The sequence below is a fragment of the Vanellus vanellus genome, assembly GCF_965231255.1.
Source record: "Vanellus vanellus genome assembly, chromosome: 3".
In the NCBI taxonomy this organism is placed as follows: domain Eukaryota; kingdom Metazoa; phylum Chordata; class Aves; order Charadriiformes; family Charadriidae; genus Vanellus; species Vanellus vanellus.
The window spans coordinates 50,184,927-50,204,458 of NC_138907.1; the positions used below are offsets into that span (position 1 = coordinate 50,184,927).

The window sequence follows — 19,532 nt, forward strand, 5'->3', positions numbered from 1 at the left end:
GTAAATATATTCCTAAGGAAACTTTGCTAATGGTAGCTAAATACCAAGAAATGCATCATGTTTTGTCACCGATCAAGTTCCAACAAAAAGTGTTAGAATAACTGCAGTTCTGTAGTTATTAGAAAAAATCACATTCCACTTTTCAAAAGTGGAGTGTGAATTTCAGCTAGAAAGAAACATTTTTTCACAAAGAGACATTCACTAGGTTGCCAGCTTTGATGGATTCCAGCACCTGAATCCTGTGCCAAATGAAGAGAAGAATCTCTAAAGCAAAGTTCCATTCTCTGTTCAGAAGATAATCTCAGGAGATGTCAGAAAACCCTTCTATGGATATTTCAGTGTTCTCTTTAATTAATAATTTTCTTTTTTTCTAATATCCTCATTAGTAGACACATCACTGTTGGCTTAGACCAGCCTCAGCCTTGGTGTAAGCTAGTGGATGATGAGCAGGCGGAGTGTAGAACTGGGCAAAGACCTAACACCTAAGCCCAGCTATGTCAGCAGCCTTGAGTCTGTTTCTTCATTTATCTGTTTGCTTTCCTTGCCATGCTTTGCTCAAAATGCGGTCTTTTCAGATGAGTATTATGACAATATGACCTGTCTGCAACAAAAGCACAGTGGAGATCTCACTTAAATAGGATTTCCAGGTAGAAGTAATTAACAGAAACAGCATAAATGTAAGTAGAATGAGGTTGGACATAACCTGATTCATTTGCTTAATACTTTCAGGATATTTCAGTGATGTAGGACAGACAAAATGCAATTTTTCTGTAGAAAACAAGTGTGGCTCCACTGTAAACTTCTCTTTCCTAATAATTCTGAGAGTGCACTTTAGAAGAGCTTGAATGTTAAGAAGGTGAATAAGATTTCAGTTTTCTACAGGACAGTGTTATTCTTTTATTTTAATTCTTTTCCTGAAAGGAGTTGTAGATTGTGGGATCTCCCTTAGCAGTGCAGAGAAGCCCAAAGGACTTGCTGTCACAGGCACAGTGACACTGATTTGGTTTGCTCGGTGAGAAAAGTCCTTCAGCAATAATGTTGTCCAAATTGTACTATATAGTAAAAGAAGATCCATTGTCAGTCAGAATTTCACTAGTCTGTCTTGAATGATAAACATCAGAGTTTGTCCTTGAACTACGTTTATTGTATTTCTTGTATCTCATGCACCATAGGTCCTTCATTACCTTCACAAAATAACTTCTGAACTTTACTCCAATAAATGCATAGAGCACAGGATTCACGCAACAGTGTAAAAATGCTATGGCTTCAGTCGTGTATTTCACATAGGCCATTATCTTGTCACTGTCACAAGATTTACCTGTCTTGCCCATATTTATGGCTATCACGAGAAGAACAACATTGTAAGGGACCTGGCAAACTAGGAAAACAGCTACAATTAATACAATCACACGGATTGCTTTGTTTCTTTTGGAATTCTGAGCTTGTTGTAAGGATTTGACAATGAACGTATAGCAAAAAATCATGAATATGAAAGGTATAAAAAATCCAAATCCAACTTGTATATACAGCAGCAGAGATTTCAGCATCGTGCTTTGAGACATTCTGTCAAATCTCTGATCACAAATCTCTTTGGTTTCATTGGTGGAGAAGCTGTAACTTTCACTGTATAGAAAAGAGGAGCTAGAGATTAAAATTGATGATACCCACACGACCAAACAGATGAGTTTACTGTATGCAAGTGTTCTTGCCCTGAGTTTAAATGACTTTGTCGCTTGTACGATAGCAATGTACCGGTCCACGCTGATAAAGGCCAAAAGCAGCATTCCACAGCTGAAATTGATTGCATAGATACCTCTGCTCATTTTGCAAATGAAATCACCAAAAATCCATTCATCAGCAGCATAATTCACTGCCCACAGTGGGAGAGTGAGAACAAACAGTATGTCTGCTATGGCCATGTTGAAGAGGTACACATCTGTCATGGATTTGGTTCTTTCGTAGAAAGCAAAGGTCATCACTACAAAGATGTTACCAACGAGGCCGATGACACAAATCAACGAATACACAACTGGCAGAAATGCTCTTGTGAAGTTCCTGACTTCCAACTTAGAACAAGGTTGTGTGATTAGAGAAGCATAGTCTGAATAATACAGATCATCTGTGCTACAAGGCTCTGTCTGTAAAAAAGAAGATCACCAGTTAACATATAGGTTTTGATCTCTAATTTCTATATAGTAGAAAGATGATAGATAACAAAGTCATACAAATACATGCTACTTTGGAAATCTTTCAGAAATTAGTATACAAGTATTATGCAGCTTGCTGATTTGAAATGGAAGCAACATTTTCTTTATGATAACTGTTATACTTCTGTCCAGTTCTTACCACACCTCAGCTTCAAGCCTGTATCAAACTCATCTCAAGATAGTCCACATCACTGTTGTTTCCTCCAACACTACATGTTTTACACTGTTTCCACCGACCACACACCCCGATGACAAATGCATTTAACACTGCAGAGGAGACTTGTAAGAATTAACTAAGGAATCTCATAAAATCTTAATTCAAATATGAACATGGAGGTAACCTTTTTGGATGGCCCAAAGGTTTCCTTCTCTAAATAAATTATACAGAAAGGATTAGTTCTGCTGTCATAGAAGACTCTACAGTGTAAACATGTGAATTTGAAGTAGAGGGCTAGACTTCCTTTACCATCAAGGAAGGAGAACAGGCCTTTCTGGCATGTTACACGTTTCACACTAACGTAGCTTGACTAAATCAAGCCCCCAGATGATCACTTCTCTCCATTCAGCTAGACAGGCAATCCAGGATGAGTAGCCTGAGACACAGTTACCTGCACCACAGTCGCCAAACCTGTAGTTACTCTAGGAGAGTGCTAACCCAGCAAACAGTGTGCTTTGACAGTGAACTCTGCTGTCAGAAACACCTCTTCAGCTAATCACTCCTGAGATTAGGGCATTTGGAGCAGCAGCCCCAAAGAGCTGGGACTTTCAAATTCATTGCTGTATTGGTGTACTAATACAGTCTATTGACTAAGTACTTACAAAATTCATTTTGCCAGTACACTTCTGAGAAAGAAAAATATGTTGAGAAGAACTTCAAAATACTTTCCCAAGGATTTCTGAAAAGAAAATAAAGTAGATTGGATTGGGAAACCAGCCCAAGGAATAAGAACAAGTAGAAAAGCACAATCGGAAATAAAACATTAATTCAGAAAAGAATCTCATCACTTCAACTATATCAATAATACACAGGAACATCTCAACAAATCACACATCTCTGCAGCACAATGTGCAGTTGTGGGAAGTGGAAGGTTTGTATCAGTATCATTAAGAGCACACTCTTGCATATAGAAGGTTTATTCATAGAGCTAAAAAGCAATATGAGAATATGTGACTTACTTCACTTTGACTTTGCACCATAAGAAATTAGACTAAATTAAATTTATATTCAGAAATGCTGAATGACAATGGCAATTAGTGTGTTGAGGGAAATATGGAACAAATAACCAGCAGTACTTTAGTATACTCCGTAACAGTAATTTGGCACTTTATTTTTATTTTTTTTTTCACTCTGGCATTTTGTCAGTGTGTCTCAGCACTTTTACCATCACATTACTTGCCCTTTTTTATTACACTACTGAGGTAAATTGAGAATGCCAGGATAATTGCGACTTTTAGCGTAAAGGATGTTACACAACATAGGAACAGACTGAGCACTAGTGTTGTTTTGTCTTTGTTCTGGGTGCAGATTTTTGCGTTATAGACTGCACTCTATGAAAATAATTTATTTTCTTTATCACTGTGATAACTAAGTATTTTACAAATGGTAATTAATTAATTTGCACAACATCCTGTGGTGAGGAAGTATTATTACCTTTATTTTACAGGGAAGGAGCCTGAACCCTGAGTCATTACAGTAAGAATCCACTGGAGATGTTCAGTTTGAGACACCTGTCCCGCCCCCAACATCACTTTTAAGAGTGCTTAGCATTATGAAGGACTTCAGTTATGTAAAGGATTCAGTCCATTGACTCTGGTTGCAGCCAGGCTCAGACTTCTGCAAATCAAGACCACAGAGTCTCAAGTCACAGATACCTAAAATGGGGAACATGCCATTGGTGGCCACACATGCAAAGCTGGGCTTAAATGACTTGTTTAACCTCACACAGGACCCCGAGGGCAGGAGATTTAGTTCCTCGGCATTCCCCTGCGTGAGCTCAGCCCCCCTTTCCATTAGCTGCTCTGTGGGAGTGGCACATACCAGCAGCGCAGTGATTGCAGGGACTGGATGACGTGAGGTCCCATATTTGCTAAGGCTGTGAATGGCAGTTTCATCTAGACTTTCTCTGCTTTTTGTTAGTTATGTTGCTAATTAGGAAGCGTGCGTGGGTCAACTTTAAGTCTAGACAAACAAATCCTTCCTGTTTGGGAATTACTTGAATTGTGAAAGAGAGGGAGAGACAGATAATCTGTAAAAGTGGGGCAGATGCAGTCCAGCTATAACTGGGAAGTTGGGGGAGGGAAAGGACTGAACACTCTCCAAAAGTATAACGAGGATGAGACTCTCTATGAGTCATGTGGGGAGGCTGGCTCATGACAGAGGGGTGCATATGGGTAAAGACCCATACTATATAATGTTGCGTAAGCATCACAGCTTCTCTGGCTTTTCTGCCCTTTAAAAAAATCCTTAACCACACCTCTCCAGCTTCCTCTGCTGACTTTTTGAAGCTGATTTTTAGAAGCTGCAAGAATATGACAGCCTGAAAACACTTAAACACCTTCTGGAGCAAGCTTTACATGATTTAAAGTGTCTCTCAGAAGTGCAAGGATGTATAAGGCAAGCAAGTAAGTTGTACAGTTCACCCAGGGCTGTAGTCCCCTAGCCCATCTTTGAGCTACTCTAGTCTCTATCTGCTGCTTTACCCTCCTTTGACCCCATCCAGGCAGACACTCGTGCCCTTGCTTTGTGTTTCTGTTATCCTTTGCTCTTGGCTGCAACTACAGTAACTCTTCAGTTAGCTCTAAAGGGGTAGAAACTGTTATTTTATTATTGTTTTAGAAACTGTTATTTTATTATTGCAAGAAAAATACCTTCCAAGGTTTCTGTCATTCATATCTTTCTAGGACATACATGGTTAAAATATACAAAGAGAGCCTGACAGCATATGTTCTCTACAAAACAGTCACTCTTCATTCCACTTAGCCAAAGCCACTCTCAAACATTAGTGTAGGACATGTAGAAGGAAGAAAACAGGGTGAAGACACATAGAAGAAAGGGAGCGTGGGTGTTTTCCACGGAGGACTAAGAAAGGAGAACTCTTCAAGTTAGCACTGAAGAAGGGCTGTCTAGTCCTCAGAAGAGCTCAGCAGAAAGCCTGTAGGAAACAATGACTACTCACCACGAGAGAGCTGTGTACGCTCCCTGATGCTACAGGAGTTCACAAAGGCACCATCAGTCACACATTTATTCAGAAAATGACCTCTACTGTCCAGCAGAATCTTCTTGAGGATGGTTGGTGTGAGATTTGTAGAGAAGGACTCAAACTGAAACTAGAATTGCAGAGATCAGATTTAGGAACTGATTTAAATCTCTCGAGCTGATTTCCTTTTCTGAATTTGAAATAGCATTCACTAAAGTTATTAAGAAGACACACTTGCTGCAAAGGATGTTGAATCAGAACTATTCTAAACACAATACTCTTTTCAATTTAAATCTTTCTAACAGTCTTTCAATAGGCAACTTTGTAATTTATAATGTGCATATTTATGGCTTTATTTAACATTAATGTATTAGGTAATTACAAAAAATAAATTTCCATATACATAAGGAGGGGTGTGTGTGTTCTATCATTGTTTATGTACTACATATGGGAACATGTTTATGCATGTGCACACAAACATACTTGTGTTCTGAATATTAAATATATAAGCTTTGAATTTTTTAGCTTACTATTTTTCCGCTTTATCTACATTATTGTATTTCTTTTCAGTATGAAAGCAATACGTGAGTACTCAAAAGTAAGACTAAACTACAATCTTAAATAGAAATACATTATTTGAATACAGAAGCAAATGACAATGGATAAAGAAAGAATTCAGGAAAAAGACAGATTTCTATAAGGAAAAAGATTCTCAGCACTTGGTGGGAGCGAATAAGTATTTTTTAAGCATTACCCACCAATGTAATTACACTCTTACTTACTTGTTCACTTTAATAAATTCATCACACAGAGATACATTGTAGATTAGCTATTTTATTTTAGTACTTACCAGATTTGAAAACTGTCTGAAGATCAGGTGAAAGAGGATGTGTGATTCTGTTACATTCTTTTGTGGCTACCTCAAGCACATTTACCATCAGCCTCAACAGGAGTACACTTTAATTTGAAAAACAAGAAATAACAGCACTAGTTAACAGTACAGCGTTAAATTGAAATAATCACCACTTCCTCCTGACAAGCAATAACAATAACCTGTTTTTTTCGTAAAGGAAAATACAAGCTGGAGGCAAGTCTTTTGCTAATTAGGCTATCTATGTAATGATACTAGTTTTTAAAAAATCAAGCTAGCATTGGAATCTTAAAAAGTAGTGTTAATTGTCACTGTGCTCAGAACACTCTGAATGACGGCCTATTTTTGCAAAGGGTGCACTTAATGTCATGGAGATGAGCAGTTTAATCATTAATCATTTAAACAAGATCACGTAACAGTAGAACTGCAAAACTGAGAAAAGTGTTAATTATCAAATTGAATAAGAGCTCTTTTCTGAAGAAAAACATTTGCTGTTTGTGTGCGTGCTGTTCAGGTCTGTTGTCAAAGTTAGATGGAACTAGACTTGAAAATATTTCATTTTATGATTCCTGAATCTTAAAAGCTATAAACATTTCTCTTCCAGACTTTGGTTTCTTATGACAACCTAGATGTTTGCATTAGCAGGAAAACCAAAAACTAGTAAAAGCACCGTTCAAACATCTTATTTATTTTAGAAATGGTGCGTGTGAACATTCAGTTGCAGCTTGTGACCTCATTAGAGGCACCAGATGGCATTAATACAGGCAACCTTGTGGGATATTATCAAATTAATAGAATGCTGGACCTAAAGAAATGCAGGATGATAGATGTCACGCTTGTCTTTTTTTCAAAACTGAGCGTATCACAACAGCAGTGGCTCCCTAGCAGCTTATGTATGGTGTTGCTTTCCGCTAACCGTACCCAGTGAACGAAACAAAAAAACCTGCTTAGTGTCAAAATGTAACTTGGTAGACTTAAAGTGTCATGTCCTAATGGTTCATAATCATTTAAACGGGCACTTTTTGTGTTCTTGACAGGTGATTTTCACAGGATCCAAGACCTTGACTTCAACTATCACAAAATCCCACCATATTTGCATAGAACAACACGGAGATACTTAAAAACCCTGAAATGGGAGTCTTGTTTTTTCTTGTACGTGTGTGTATATGTGGACAAAGTGCACGCATGTTCTGATTGTTACTGCTGAAAAGCAATATCTGCACTGTTTGATGCATACAAAGGAAAAAAGAAAGAGTGTGAAATCTATATGGATTGTGACTCAAATAACTTCAGTGGGCTCACTATAAGATTAATTTGGCCTGCTTATTGCTTCTTGGACTAAACTGTTCCCTGTCATCACAAATCTGGGGAAGGTTATGACTAAATCCGTAAAATAGTCGAGCATTTGCAATATGGTTTGGTAAAGTCCAGTTACATGGAGGAAAGAAAATGTGTGAGTTTCAGTGCAGAGACAAGCAGTAAACATAAAAGGCCAAGAGGAACAATTGTAGCAGACGACTAATACTATCTCCATTTTAGATTTCTATTGATAAATCAAACTAGCAGCTGCACTTAGGGGACCAGGGTGCAGCAATGGTCAAAAGACAGATTCCTGAAAGCTGCAAGGATATCGAAAACCAAGTCCAGAGGCGGATGTTCTTCTCCCCAGGCATCTGCATCTGGCTATCTTCAGAAGTAGGACATGGCACTGAATGGACCTTTGGTCTGTGGGACAGTTCTTGTACTCTTAGCAGCCACCATGCTCAGCAATGTATCTTAACTATCTGAAGCAGTCCAGATTTAGTGATTTGCAGCAGTTGCTGAAGGACACCTGTGTTTTAACTGGCCTATGAACTCTCCTCAGCGCGGAGAGCTGAGCTGTTGGTCGATGTGAGAGGGCAGTGAAGAGACAGGGCTGTGAGTGGGGAGGCTGTGTGAGCAACGATGTGGTGGACGGTGCTAAATAACTGCACTCTCTTTTGGTTTTCTGCATTAAGACGATTGGCAAGGTGCCCAGATCTTGTGAATCTTTCGAGACGTCCTTAATCACAACAGTGAAGTACTTTTCACTGTATTATTTATTCATAATTCATAACAATTTCCATCATTAAAACATCACAAGTTTTCAGCCCACCCTTTTAACCTTTGCTAAGAGGGGCTTTAACTTTTTTGTAACTACATTTTTGTACTGTTTTGCTAACTTGCTCTTATTTGCATGTCAAAATGTAGTAACGAAAATCATCCAATTAACTTGATTTGGGCTTCAGATGAGGCTCATAAGGTATTTTCCGGACTGTTTTGGAAAGCAAATGCAAGCTTCATTTTTAAATCTACTGTCTCAAGTGCTGCAAAGAATAGTACGTTTACTCTTGATAAGCTGATGTGCATATACTTTCATGGCTATATGTGACAGCCTAGATCCTGTTTACGAACAACTCACTCTCTGTCTAAATGCTGCCTGAAGCAAAACACTGATTGCTGCTCACGGCGTCTGACATTTTGAAACATGTGCTTAAATCCTGGTAAAAGCAACAAAATCAGAGTAGGAGTACATTCTATGGCGGTAAAAGAATGTGGCGATATTTCATTGTGGGCCATTTCACTGTGGGCCTTTTAAACGCTTCTTTCTCATAACTCTGGGACTGAAGAGACGGATCTGCATCTTGCAAAACAAACTTCATTACACAAAGACGAACCAAGCCCATGACAGTCATGTAAGCAACAAATAAAGAGTATTAGAAGTAGAAAATCCCTCTGTATTACAAAAATGTATGTGATTTCAAATCACCAACTAAGTCCATGATGATTGTAGTCCATATTCAAACAGGCACTTCTGCTGCTACTAACAGCTTCCAGCATCTCAGACAACAACCGACTTTTGGAATGCTAACAGATTAGCCTGTGAAGCAGCTGAATATTATCAACACTATTTCATGGAATGAGAGTCATTAAAAGATAAATCAGAATTTTAATCCTTAATTAAAAGATAAATCAGATTTTTTGCTGATCCATTACAAAAACTGTTGCTCATATTGTTCTGTATTCGGGTGTTTTCTAATTTAAATGTATCTTGTGCTTTTAGCCTGCAATATATTCAATATTCAGCATGAATAACAGTCTGTCAGAAGGTGAAGAATTCACCGTGTAGGTGAATACTAAAGTTAGTGCATGGTAATGAGTCCGACTTACCTTCTCAGCACGTTTTCTTTTGACCCAGTTACAAAGACCAGACAGCCTTCCTTGCAGGCGCTTTGTGCTTCACCTTCATGCTGTGGCAAGTGGAAAGGGTTTTTTCTTTTTAACGCAACTATTTGAAAATCTGCATGTTATGCAAATGAAGCCCCCACATGTAGTTAGGTTTTGTTCATATGTTAGAGCTCTGAAAGGAAATCTACTCTCGTTTAGCTAATATGGTTATCGTGGTTTCTCAAATCTCACCACATGTTAGTTTTCTGCCACCACTAATTAAGGAAAGAAAGTATTGAAAGATAAGGAAAACAAAACCACCACCTGAGTTATTCCAGAATCCATATGTTTCTTCTGGAATGACTCAGGACATTGGGGTTTTTTAACTGTAAAAGAAAGGCAGCACACCCCCTCCACCCTGTTCCATCCTGCTTTAATGTTCATTCAGTTAAATTTAGATCAGTCCAATCTGATTCAAAAATCTAGCCATCAGCTGAGGTTCTGGTCTCTCCATTATTCTTTCAGAATACAAAACAGAAACTATATATTTACTTTCAGGTTGTTTATGTTACCTATTTGATTTTTTTATAGCATTACCATCCTATGTTGTCAATACATTTTTTCTCAGTAATTCTTCCAAACTTTCTTGCTATTCTTTGCATCTGTTTTTTCACTCCCTGTCAACCATGCTTTTTCTGGTTTCAGTATTTCTGTATCTAACTTTTTGTTCTCCCTATTTCTTCCTGTTTCTTTGTTCAGCTTTTCTAGATTTCTCTTATTTCCATCTCTTGTTGTCTTCATAGTTTCTCTCCAGCATTACATTTTGTAGCACCACTCACTTGCTTCCCCTTTGATCTTTTTTGTTCGTATTTTCAGCCTCACTCCCACCTGATTCCATCTACCCCCTCATGTCAGATGCAGTCCTACTCACACATTATGAGGTGTCAGGGACTGAAATGGCACGATCCCACCACTGACAGCCATCCCACGTTGACTGGCACCCATCAATGTTTTAATTACTTGATCACCTCTGTCAAACCAGTTAGAGAAGACAGAGCCCTCCTGAGGCCTTCTACAGGGTTTTTTACCACGGGATCAAATAGGGCTCAGGAAATTAAATGGGTGAGGGTTGTAAATAGGGCACTTGGGAAGGAGAGGGACTGCATAATCAGTGTTTAGCTCTTGCACCTAGCCCAAGACATATGATTGCATTTCTAAAACTTCACAGTCCATTGTTTTTTTTCCGCCAATGCACTTGCTATTTAATTTAAAAATGGAGGGAGACTAAAAAAAAAATTGATGGGAAGCAGTTTGTTGGTCATGTGAAAACGGTAAAGATTCAGAGGTCATTTCTTCTCAGACTGAATGCAGAATTTCTGAAGGAGGAGCACAGTCATATTCAGAGCACTCCTCTGCTTCACTGCAGCATCACTTCTTAGAACCAGCTGAGCTCCTAGCTGGCCTGGCTTCCAGAAAGAAGCATAAAAAGCAGTAAGTGTGTCCTCCCATTGATAATCACTGGCTTCAGAAAAGCTGTAAAAATATTTTATTTTCTTGGAGAAAATGTTGATGAAAACAAAAGTTTTAAACAAAAAATTGTCAGATTTTTTATAGAAGCTTTTACAGCAAAAATGCCGGTTTGTAAAAAGCACCAAGATGCACAGATGGGTTATTATACAGTTATTTATGCTTTTATTCTCTTTTGTAGTCTGAGCTTACCAACCAGACTACGTTTCCTAGCTTTGGATAGAGAAAGTAGGCAATAAGTAATGTCATTCCATGGTCTAAGGTCTCACAAAAGCCTAGATAGGAAAAGGATTGGAATTCATGAGGAACAACAACTCCCATGAGACATTAAGGCAGCATTTTGCAATTAACATATTTAAATTTTTCATCAAAACGTTTCGGGGATAGCTAAAGGCATTCTGAAGGAAAAACCTGGTTTATTGAAATAATGCTTTTTCCGCTAAGAAACAACTTGAGCAGACAATTTCTTATCAGTTATACTCCTTTAATCTAAGAACTTTTACCTGCATCATGTTGTATTTGGTCTGTTTCCTGCTATTGCCCTTCAGCTGCTTATCTTAAAGAGATTTAAGAACTATATCTGGTGAAAACACCTCCCAAGGTTATGCCAGAAGTAATGAACCTTTACAGTGATGAAAGGAGTGATACAATCCTTGTATTGCCAAGGGGTAACTGAATGAAGATGCCAGGCACTCGTAATCTCATTTATCTACGTTCTCTGCACACAAGAAACTGTTATATGGACCAGAATATGTATGTTTGTTCCTGAAATCTGAAGGAAGAAAATATAAGACGAGTCCCAGTCCCTTATTCTCCACCACCTGTGCAATGCTTTGCGTACAGCTGTGCACCACCCAGATGTTTTCTTTTCCTCAGTGGGAAGAGATTGCTTTCATTGTCAATGTTCTTTCTGAGGCCATGGTGGGGGAAAGCGGCTTCATTCCTGTGTCTCCCCTGCCCAGTGGAGATTTACATATCAGAAATACCTACTACAACATTCTTTGATCCCATCTGGACCAATGAATCCATGAAACCAAGCCCATGTTACTGCAAAACTTACATAATATGTCATTATGAGACCAAGTTTAACACAACAGCTACACTGAAAAGCTTAAAACCAGGTTCTTGCTGAAGTGGATCTAATTTTTTTAATGAAAGGTATCACCACAAAGACGACAAAATATTGCAAAAATATTTCCAAATAAGTGCCGCCTTCTGAAGTAAATGGTCCCCTGCAAAATTTCTGCTGAATTGCCTGCCAATGTATGACTAACTTACATTAAGGTGTAGAGGAAAAGTGAGTTTCCGTATCAGAAATGCTGCAAACACAAGACAAAGAGACAAGCAGAGTTAAATATGCAGTCGCTGACATAATTTCTGTGTTTTTGGTGCTGTAGTCAGACCATACCTATTGCGGTAACGTTTTTTTTCTTGCTCTCTCAGTTGCTCACTCTCTGTTTCATGTCTCATTGAAATAACTACCAGAGTAGTTTCTCAAAGCCTGTCATCAGTCTGTACTCCCAAGCACTGACATTTCAACCTGAGTATGTTGAATTCATTGACCTGATTTTTTTTTTTTTTTTTTTTTTTTTACAGTTGTACTTTCTTTATATGACTGTTTCTACAAGAGACCCAGACCATGGAATGCCCCAATCACCTCTCTTTCCACAGCAGCGGCCTTCATGGCCTGAGTAAGAACTACAAGATAGAGTTTAAATGGTGCTTATATAACTAATGAGGCAATTGGTTGTTTAGTATGGAAATTTTAAGGCATCTGGAATCCTGGCTCCCACCTAAAACCACAAATGCTGAAATGGAACAATGAAATTTGAAATTGTGTTTGCACGATATGCAGTCCCCACATTGGCTGGATACAGCTCAAAGAAGATTTCTTTCCTCCAGTGTGAACCAAGATGCAGCATGTGCTTTTCAGCTCATGCACTGTGATTTTCCCAATCATAAAGACAAATTGGAGGGGTTGGCTTCGATGAGACAATGGCTCCCTCATTTAACTTCTACACCATAGTGCAGTCTGTAAGCACTAACGACACAAATGACCTGAGGCAACGTCGTGGTTTGGGCCAGACAGGCCACTGAAACAAATGACAGATGCTCTCCCCAACCTCTCCCTTCAAGGAGAGAAAGATGAGAGAGAAGGAGACCTATGAGTTTAAAAGAAACTAAACTATTTTAATGAAATATTAATCATAAAATAATAAAAACAAAAGATAATAATATCAAAAAAGAAAATAATGAAATATATACCATCTATACAAAACCAGTATAGAGCTCCCAGGATGACGATCACATCACCGGCAGGCACTGGGAAAGTCCCAGACTGGACTCAGTAATGGATGAGACCTGAACTCAGGATCTGGATCCAGGAACACACCAATTGGGATCAAAGGCAAACAAACAGGCAGAGTCCACCTTTGGAAGCCAGCTATTGAAGGAAAGAGACTGACCCCTTTGATCCCTCGGCTTTTATACTGAGCGTGATGCAGATGGGATGGAATACCCTGTTGGTCAGCTTTGGGTCACCTGTCCTGTCCGCTTCTCCCTGTATGTGCGACCCCTCTACGCTTTTCCACTTCTGACCCTCCAACAGGGCTTAGCTGCCTTGGGTGTTATAGCAATAAACATAAGCAAGAGCCTCTCTGCATACCATTCCTTGGTATGAATTATAAGCATCAGGTCTTATCACTCTGGAAGCAGGCTACTGTCTGAAAAATATGCTGTTAATTTCAGAGAGCTCAGTTAGTTAGAAGAGACTTAGCTGAAAGGTAAAATTACAGAACAGAAAGTTAGTTCTCTTTCACCTCAAACCAGGAGATTCCACACCTTATTCCATACCATTTGCATCATGCTCAGATCACTATTACTTTTTTTTATCTTCAGATATATACACATACATATATATATATACACAAATCACTATTTTATATGATTTATCCTTATACACAAAAGTTTGTTAAGCTCATTTAGTTTATAATTGCAGAATTTCATCTGTCATAGCAGACTAGGTAGACAGTAAATTATCCATGGCCCAGCAATGTGCCCTTGTTGCCAAAAAGGCCAATGGAATCCTGGGCTGCATAGGGAAGAGTGTGGCCAGTAGGTCGAAGGAGGTCATTCTCCCCCTCTACTCTGCACTGGTGAGGCCACAACTGGTATACTGTGTCCAGTTTTGGGTTCTCCAGTTCAAGAGGGACAGGGAACTGCTGGAGCGAGTCCAGCAAAGGGCAACTAAGACGATTAAGGGCTTGGAGCATCTCCCTTATGAGGAAAGGCTGAGAGCGCTGGGACTCTTTAGCCTGGAGAAGAGAAGGCTGAGGGGAGACCTTATTATGGCGTACAAGTATCTAAAGGGTGGGTTGAAGGAGGATGGAGCCAGGCTCTTTTCAGTGGTTCCCAGTGACAGGACGAGGGGCAATGGGCACAAGTTAGAACACAGGAAGTTCCGTTCAAATACACGGAAACACTTCTTTACGGTGAGGGTGGCGGAGGACTGGAACAGGCTGCCCAGGGAGGTTGTGGAGTCCCCTTCTCTGGAGATTTTCAAGACCCGCCTGGATGCAGTCCTGAGTAATGTGCTCTGGGCAATCCTGCTTTGGCAGGGGAGTTGGACTAGATGATCTCTAGAGATCCCTTCCAACTCTGAAAACTCCGTGATTCTGTGACTTTCAGGGCAGGAAAGCTGGTATGAAATTCATCATTGTTTGTGCCCACGGGTCGAATGTCCACCTCAAAGAGTTTGCTGGACACCACTTGATGAAGCTAGCTCAGGTTTCATCACCACTATGTTATCCTGAAAAACACTTATTGAACACTGTTAGTATTATGCAGCAATTAACATCATGCAGCTCAAAACTGAGTATTCTCGCCCAGGGTTAAATTTCCTTGAGGCACACATTGAACTTCTCCATTCTTCATCATCACCCACCAAGTGCATCCAGGTCCTTGAGCAAAAACAGTCCTGCAAATGGGTTTGCCTTTGCCTGAAGTAGGAAAAATCCAAAGTTTTCCCCAGCATAGTCCTTTCATGCACCGCAGGGACTTTATCCCCTTCTACAATAAATAAAAGGTCTGATTGAGCAGGACCACCTCGATTGATGGATCCCCTGGTGTTAACTAATCAGGTAGCTTGTGCTAAATGCTTGTCCCAGTTTTTAAAAGTTCTACCCAGAAAGCAATGGGGGGGTGGTTTTTAACAGTCCATTGTGTCATTCAATTTTCCCAGAAGCTGGTGTATGATAGGGGATATAATATATCCACTCAATGCCGTATTCTCTGGCCCAATTACTTGTAAGACTGTTTATAAAATGAGTCCCATTGTTCACCTCAATTCTTTCTGGAGTACCATGATGCCACAAGACTTGCTTTTCAAGGCCCAGGATAATATTCCGGGCAGTGGCATGGGGCACAGCACAGGTTTCTAACCATCCAGTGCTTGCTTCCACCTTTGTAAGCACGTAGCGCTTACACTGGTGAGTTTGACAGTGTGTGATATAGTCAATTTTCCAAGACTCCCCACGCTTATATTTCAGTTATTTTCCCCCTACCACCAAGGTTTTAACCATTTAGCTTTCTTGATTTTGGCACATGTTTCACAGTCACGGATAACCTGTGCAATAGCGTCCATAGTTAAATCCACCCCTCGGTCACGAGCCCATTTATATGTTGCATCCCTTCCTTGATGACCTGAAGAGTCATGGGCCCACCAATCTGAAAATAGGTCACCTTTATATTCCTAGTCCAAGTCTGTCTGGAAAATCTTAGCAGCCTGATCCATTTGCTGATTGTTTTGAGATTCCTCAGTGGCCCAAATCATGGGTATGTGGTCATGTACATGACGTACCTTTACAACTAGGTTCCCTAGCCAGCCAGCAATATCTTGCCACAATTCACCAGCCCAGATGGGTTTACCTCTGCACTGCCAGTTGCTCTGCTTCCACTGCTTTAACTACCCCCACAGAGCATTTACCACCATCCATGAGTCAGTACAGAGATAGAGTACTGGCCACTTTTCTCGTTCAGCAATGCCTAAAGCCAGCTGGATGGCTTTTACCTCTGTAAATTGACTCGATTCACCTTCTCCTTCAGCCACTTCTGCAACTCATTGGGTAGGACTTCACGCAGCAGCTTTCCATCTTCGATGTTTTCCTACAATATGACAAGATCCATCAGTGAACAGAGCATATTGTTTCTCATTATCTGAGAGTTCATTATACGGTGGGGCTTCTTTAGCATGTCACCACCTTTTCTGGTGGCACTCTGAAGTCTTTGCCTTCGGGATAGTTTGTGATCAATTCTATGATTCCCAGACAAATGGGGTTTCTTATTCAACCCCACTGTGTCATTAATGCAACCCATTTACTTCAGGTAGCATAGGTGGCACGATGAGTAGAAAGAACTTTATACCTTGAACACCCAGCCCAGTACTGGTAATCAAGGTGCCAGGGGGAGCTGTGCTTCAGTACCAATTACCTCTGAGGCAGCTCTAACTCCTCCATATCCTGCCAATATTTCTTTTCTGGTTGGAGTATAGTTGGCCTCAGATCCTCTGTATCCCCAGCTCCAAAATCCTAGGGGTCAACACCGAATCTCCCCTGGTGCTTTCTGCCAGTAGCTCCAGGTAGGGCCAGTCTCCCCGGCTGAAGCACAGAGCACAGTTTTAATGTCCGTCCTGTTCGGACTGGTCCAAGGGCTACTGCATGCACAATCTCTTGTTTAATTTGTTCAAAGGTTTATCATTGCTCAGGGCCCCACTGAAAGTCATTTTTCTTTCAAGTCCCTTCATGGAGAGGTCTCACAATCTGACTGTAACCTGGAATATGCATTCTCCAGAAACCAAAAATACCTAAGAAGGCTTGTATTTCCTTTTTGTTAGTAGGTGGGACATAGATGTTATTTTGTTAATCACATCCACTGGAATCTGGTGACGCCCATCTTGCCACTTAATTCCCAAAACCAGGATCTCTTGTGCAGACCCCTTAACCTTATCTCTTTTTACTGCAAAACCTGCTTTCAGAAGAATTTTCATTATTTTTTTACCTTTCTTGAAAACTTCTGCTGTGTTACCCCATACAACAGTGTCATCAATGTATTATAGGTGTTCTGAAGCTTCACCCTGTTCTAGTGCGGTCTGGATCAGTCCATGGCAAATAGTGGGGCTGCATTTCCACCCCTGAGGCAGTCGATTCCAGGTGTACTGGTTACCTCTCCAGGTGAAAGCAAACTGTGACCTGTACTCTGCTGATAAAGGTATAGAGAAAAATACATTAGCAATGTCAATTGTTGCATAACATTTGGCTGCCTTTGACTCCAGTTGATACTGAAGTTCTAGCACATCCAGCATGGCAACACTTAGTGGTGGTGTGACTTCATTCAGGCCACAACAGTCTACTGTTAATCTCCATTCTCTGTCAGACTTTCGCATTGGCCATATAGGACTGTTAAAGGGTGAGTGAGTCTTGCTGATCACTCCTTGGCTCTCTAGCTGATGAATCAGGTTATGGATGGGAATCAGGGAGTCTCAGTTGGTACGATACTGACTTCAATGCACCACTGTAGTAGCAACTGGCACTTGCTGTTCTTTAACCCTCAGCAGTCCCACAACAGAAGGGTCATCTGATAGACCAGGTAAGGCAGACAGCTGTGTAACATCCTCAGTCTCTACAGCTGCTATGCCAAAAGCCCACCAATACCTTTTTGGGTCTTTAAAATACCCTTTCTTGAGGTAGTCTATGCCAAGGATGCACGCAGCATCTGGGCCAGTCACAATGGGACACTTCTCCCATTTATTCCCAATTAGGTTCACTTCAGCCTCTAATACAGTCAGTTCTTGAGATCCCCCTGTCATTCCACAAATAGTGACAGATTCTGCCTCTTTGTGACTCCATAAAAATAGGGTACATTGTGCACCAGTGTCCACCAGGACTTTATACTTTTGTATACTAATGTGCCAGGCCATCGAATCCACACAGTCCAATAAACTCATTTGCCCCGGTCCTCCTCCTGGCTGGAGGCAGGGCCCCACTAATATTGAGCATAGTATCCACAACTAGCAGATAAGTTTCTACTCGGACCAGAGAATCACTCACCGTAGACCAGTGCAGCCATCCTCCTGGAAAAATTCCTCTCTCTGTTTTAGCTTGCAATTCATGTACTCTTGCCTGTAGGGCCAAGGTAAGTTGCCCATCCCACTTCCTCATGTTCTCTCCATAGCCACAGAGGCAAAACCACAGGATATCTTATAGCATGTTCTATTTCTCTTGAGCCGGTCTTGTAGGAGGGCATCTTCTTTGAACGGTTGCAACGTGGGTCCATGCAAGGGAAGAGGGGATATTTCCTCCATCCTGGACATTCTATCAACAGTTTATCAAACAGTTTCTCATTTTTCTTAGCTATTTTCTTGATCATTTTCTCAGTTTTCTCAGCCAGTTTTTCCATGGCTGCCACAGTGAGGGGATGAGGGAAACTGTCTTCTTATTGTTGTACTCTGTTAGCCACTTCATTTACAGTTGGTATGTCAGCATCAGATCATCCCCAGATCATTGTTGACAATGCGTGGGAGTACATTGATGGTGCACTCTGCACAAACTTCTGCAACATAGGTTTGCATGACATTTCATCAGGGTCCACATTGACTCACCAGTCGTCATAAATCACCTCTCACACAGCCAATTTTCTCATGTAATTAAGACCTTTCTCCATGGTGGTCCATTTGCTTGGACAGCATTTGATACCATCCTTAAGGGGATACCTGCCCTTTACAGCTGACACCTGTTGCCTCCAGAGACTGAGTGTCTGACTTTCTCCCAATCGCATTATTGATACCTCCGTCTCTGGCCAGGTTTCCCAACTGCCTAGCTTCTCTGCCATCTAAGTCTATGGTATCAGCCCCATTATCCCAGCACCAGAGCAACCAGGAGATAAGTGTCTCACCTTCATGACAGCTAAAGTCCTTTCTCATATTTCACAACTCCTTCATAGAGAAGGATTTAATGATTACTGCTGTGTCTGATTCTTCGTCCTGCATTGATGTTGCCTGAGAAGGACTCTCTCCCTGATCTGCTTTAATAGGGCCCTCTCTTAGGTCTTTGTCAGAAGAATTCTCTCCCGTGCTATCTGGCTTAAGCTGGTCTTTGTTGTAAGGGGCAGGGGAACCAGCTGACCTCCATTTCTGCTTCCTGGTAACTGGGGCAACTTGTTTTGGTGGAGTTTGAATAGTAGCAGTACTCGTTGTCAGAGCAGGTGGAGTACTAATGGTGGTCATTGTCGAGGGTGGAGTAGCTTGTGCTGGTATGGGCAGTGGAGTGCCTTGTGCCAGTACAGGCTGCTGAGTGGCTCATGGGATTTGAGGAGCAGCAGTGCATGCCATGCACCTACTCGTGCACCAAAGTTTAATATAAAGCCACCCCTGCAACACATTCAGGATAATCAACAGTAAAATCACAACGTTGGGAAAGTAATAATAACTTCCAAAATCCCTAGCCCTGGTGGTATCAATTTGGCATTGAAGGGAAAAGCAAACTTTCCCAA

At 40.7% G+C, this 19,532-nt stretch overlaps 1 protein-coding gene across 1 annotated transcript; it reads right to left on the minus strand.

Annotated features, from left to right (window-relative positions):
* Positions 1-1,052: 1,052 nt before the first annotated feature.
* Positions 1,053-19,266, minus strand: CCR6 (C-C motif chemokine receptor 6; the record flags this gene model as incomplete). The annotated part of the gene is made up of 3 exons (XM_082480709.1): positions 1,053-2,138; positions 16,080-16,151; positions 19,003-19,266. 3 exons carry the CDS (start codon positions 19,264-19,266, stop codon positions 1,053-1,055), a joined length of 1,422 nt encoding a protein of 473 aa, XP_082336835.1.
* Between the last annotated feature and the right edge of the window lie 266 nt (positions 19,267-19,532).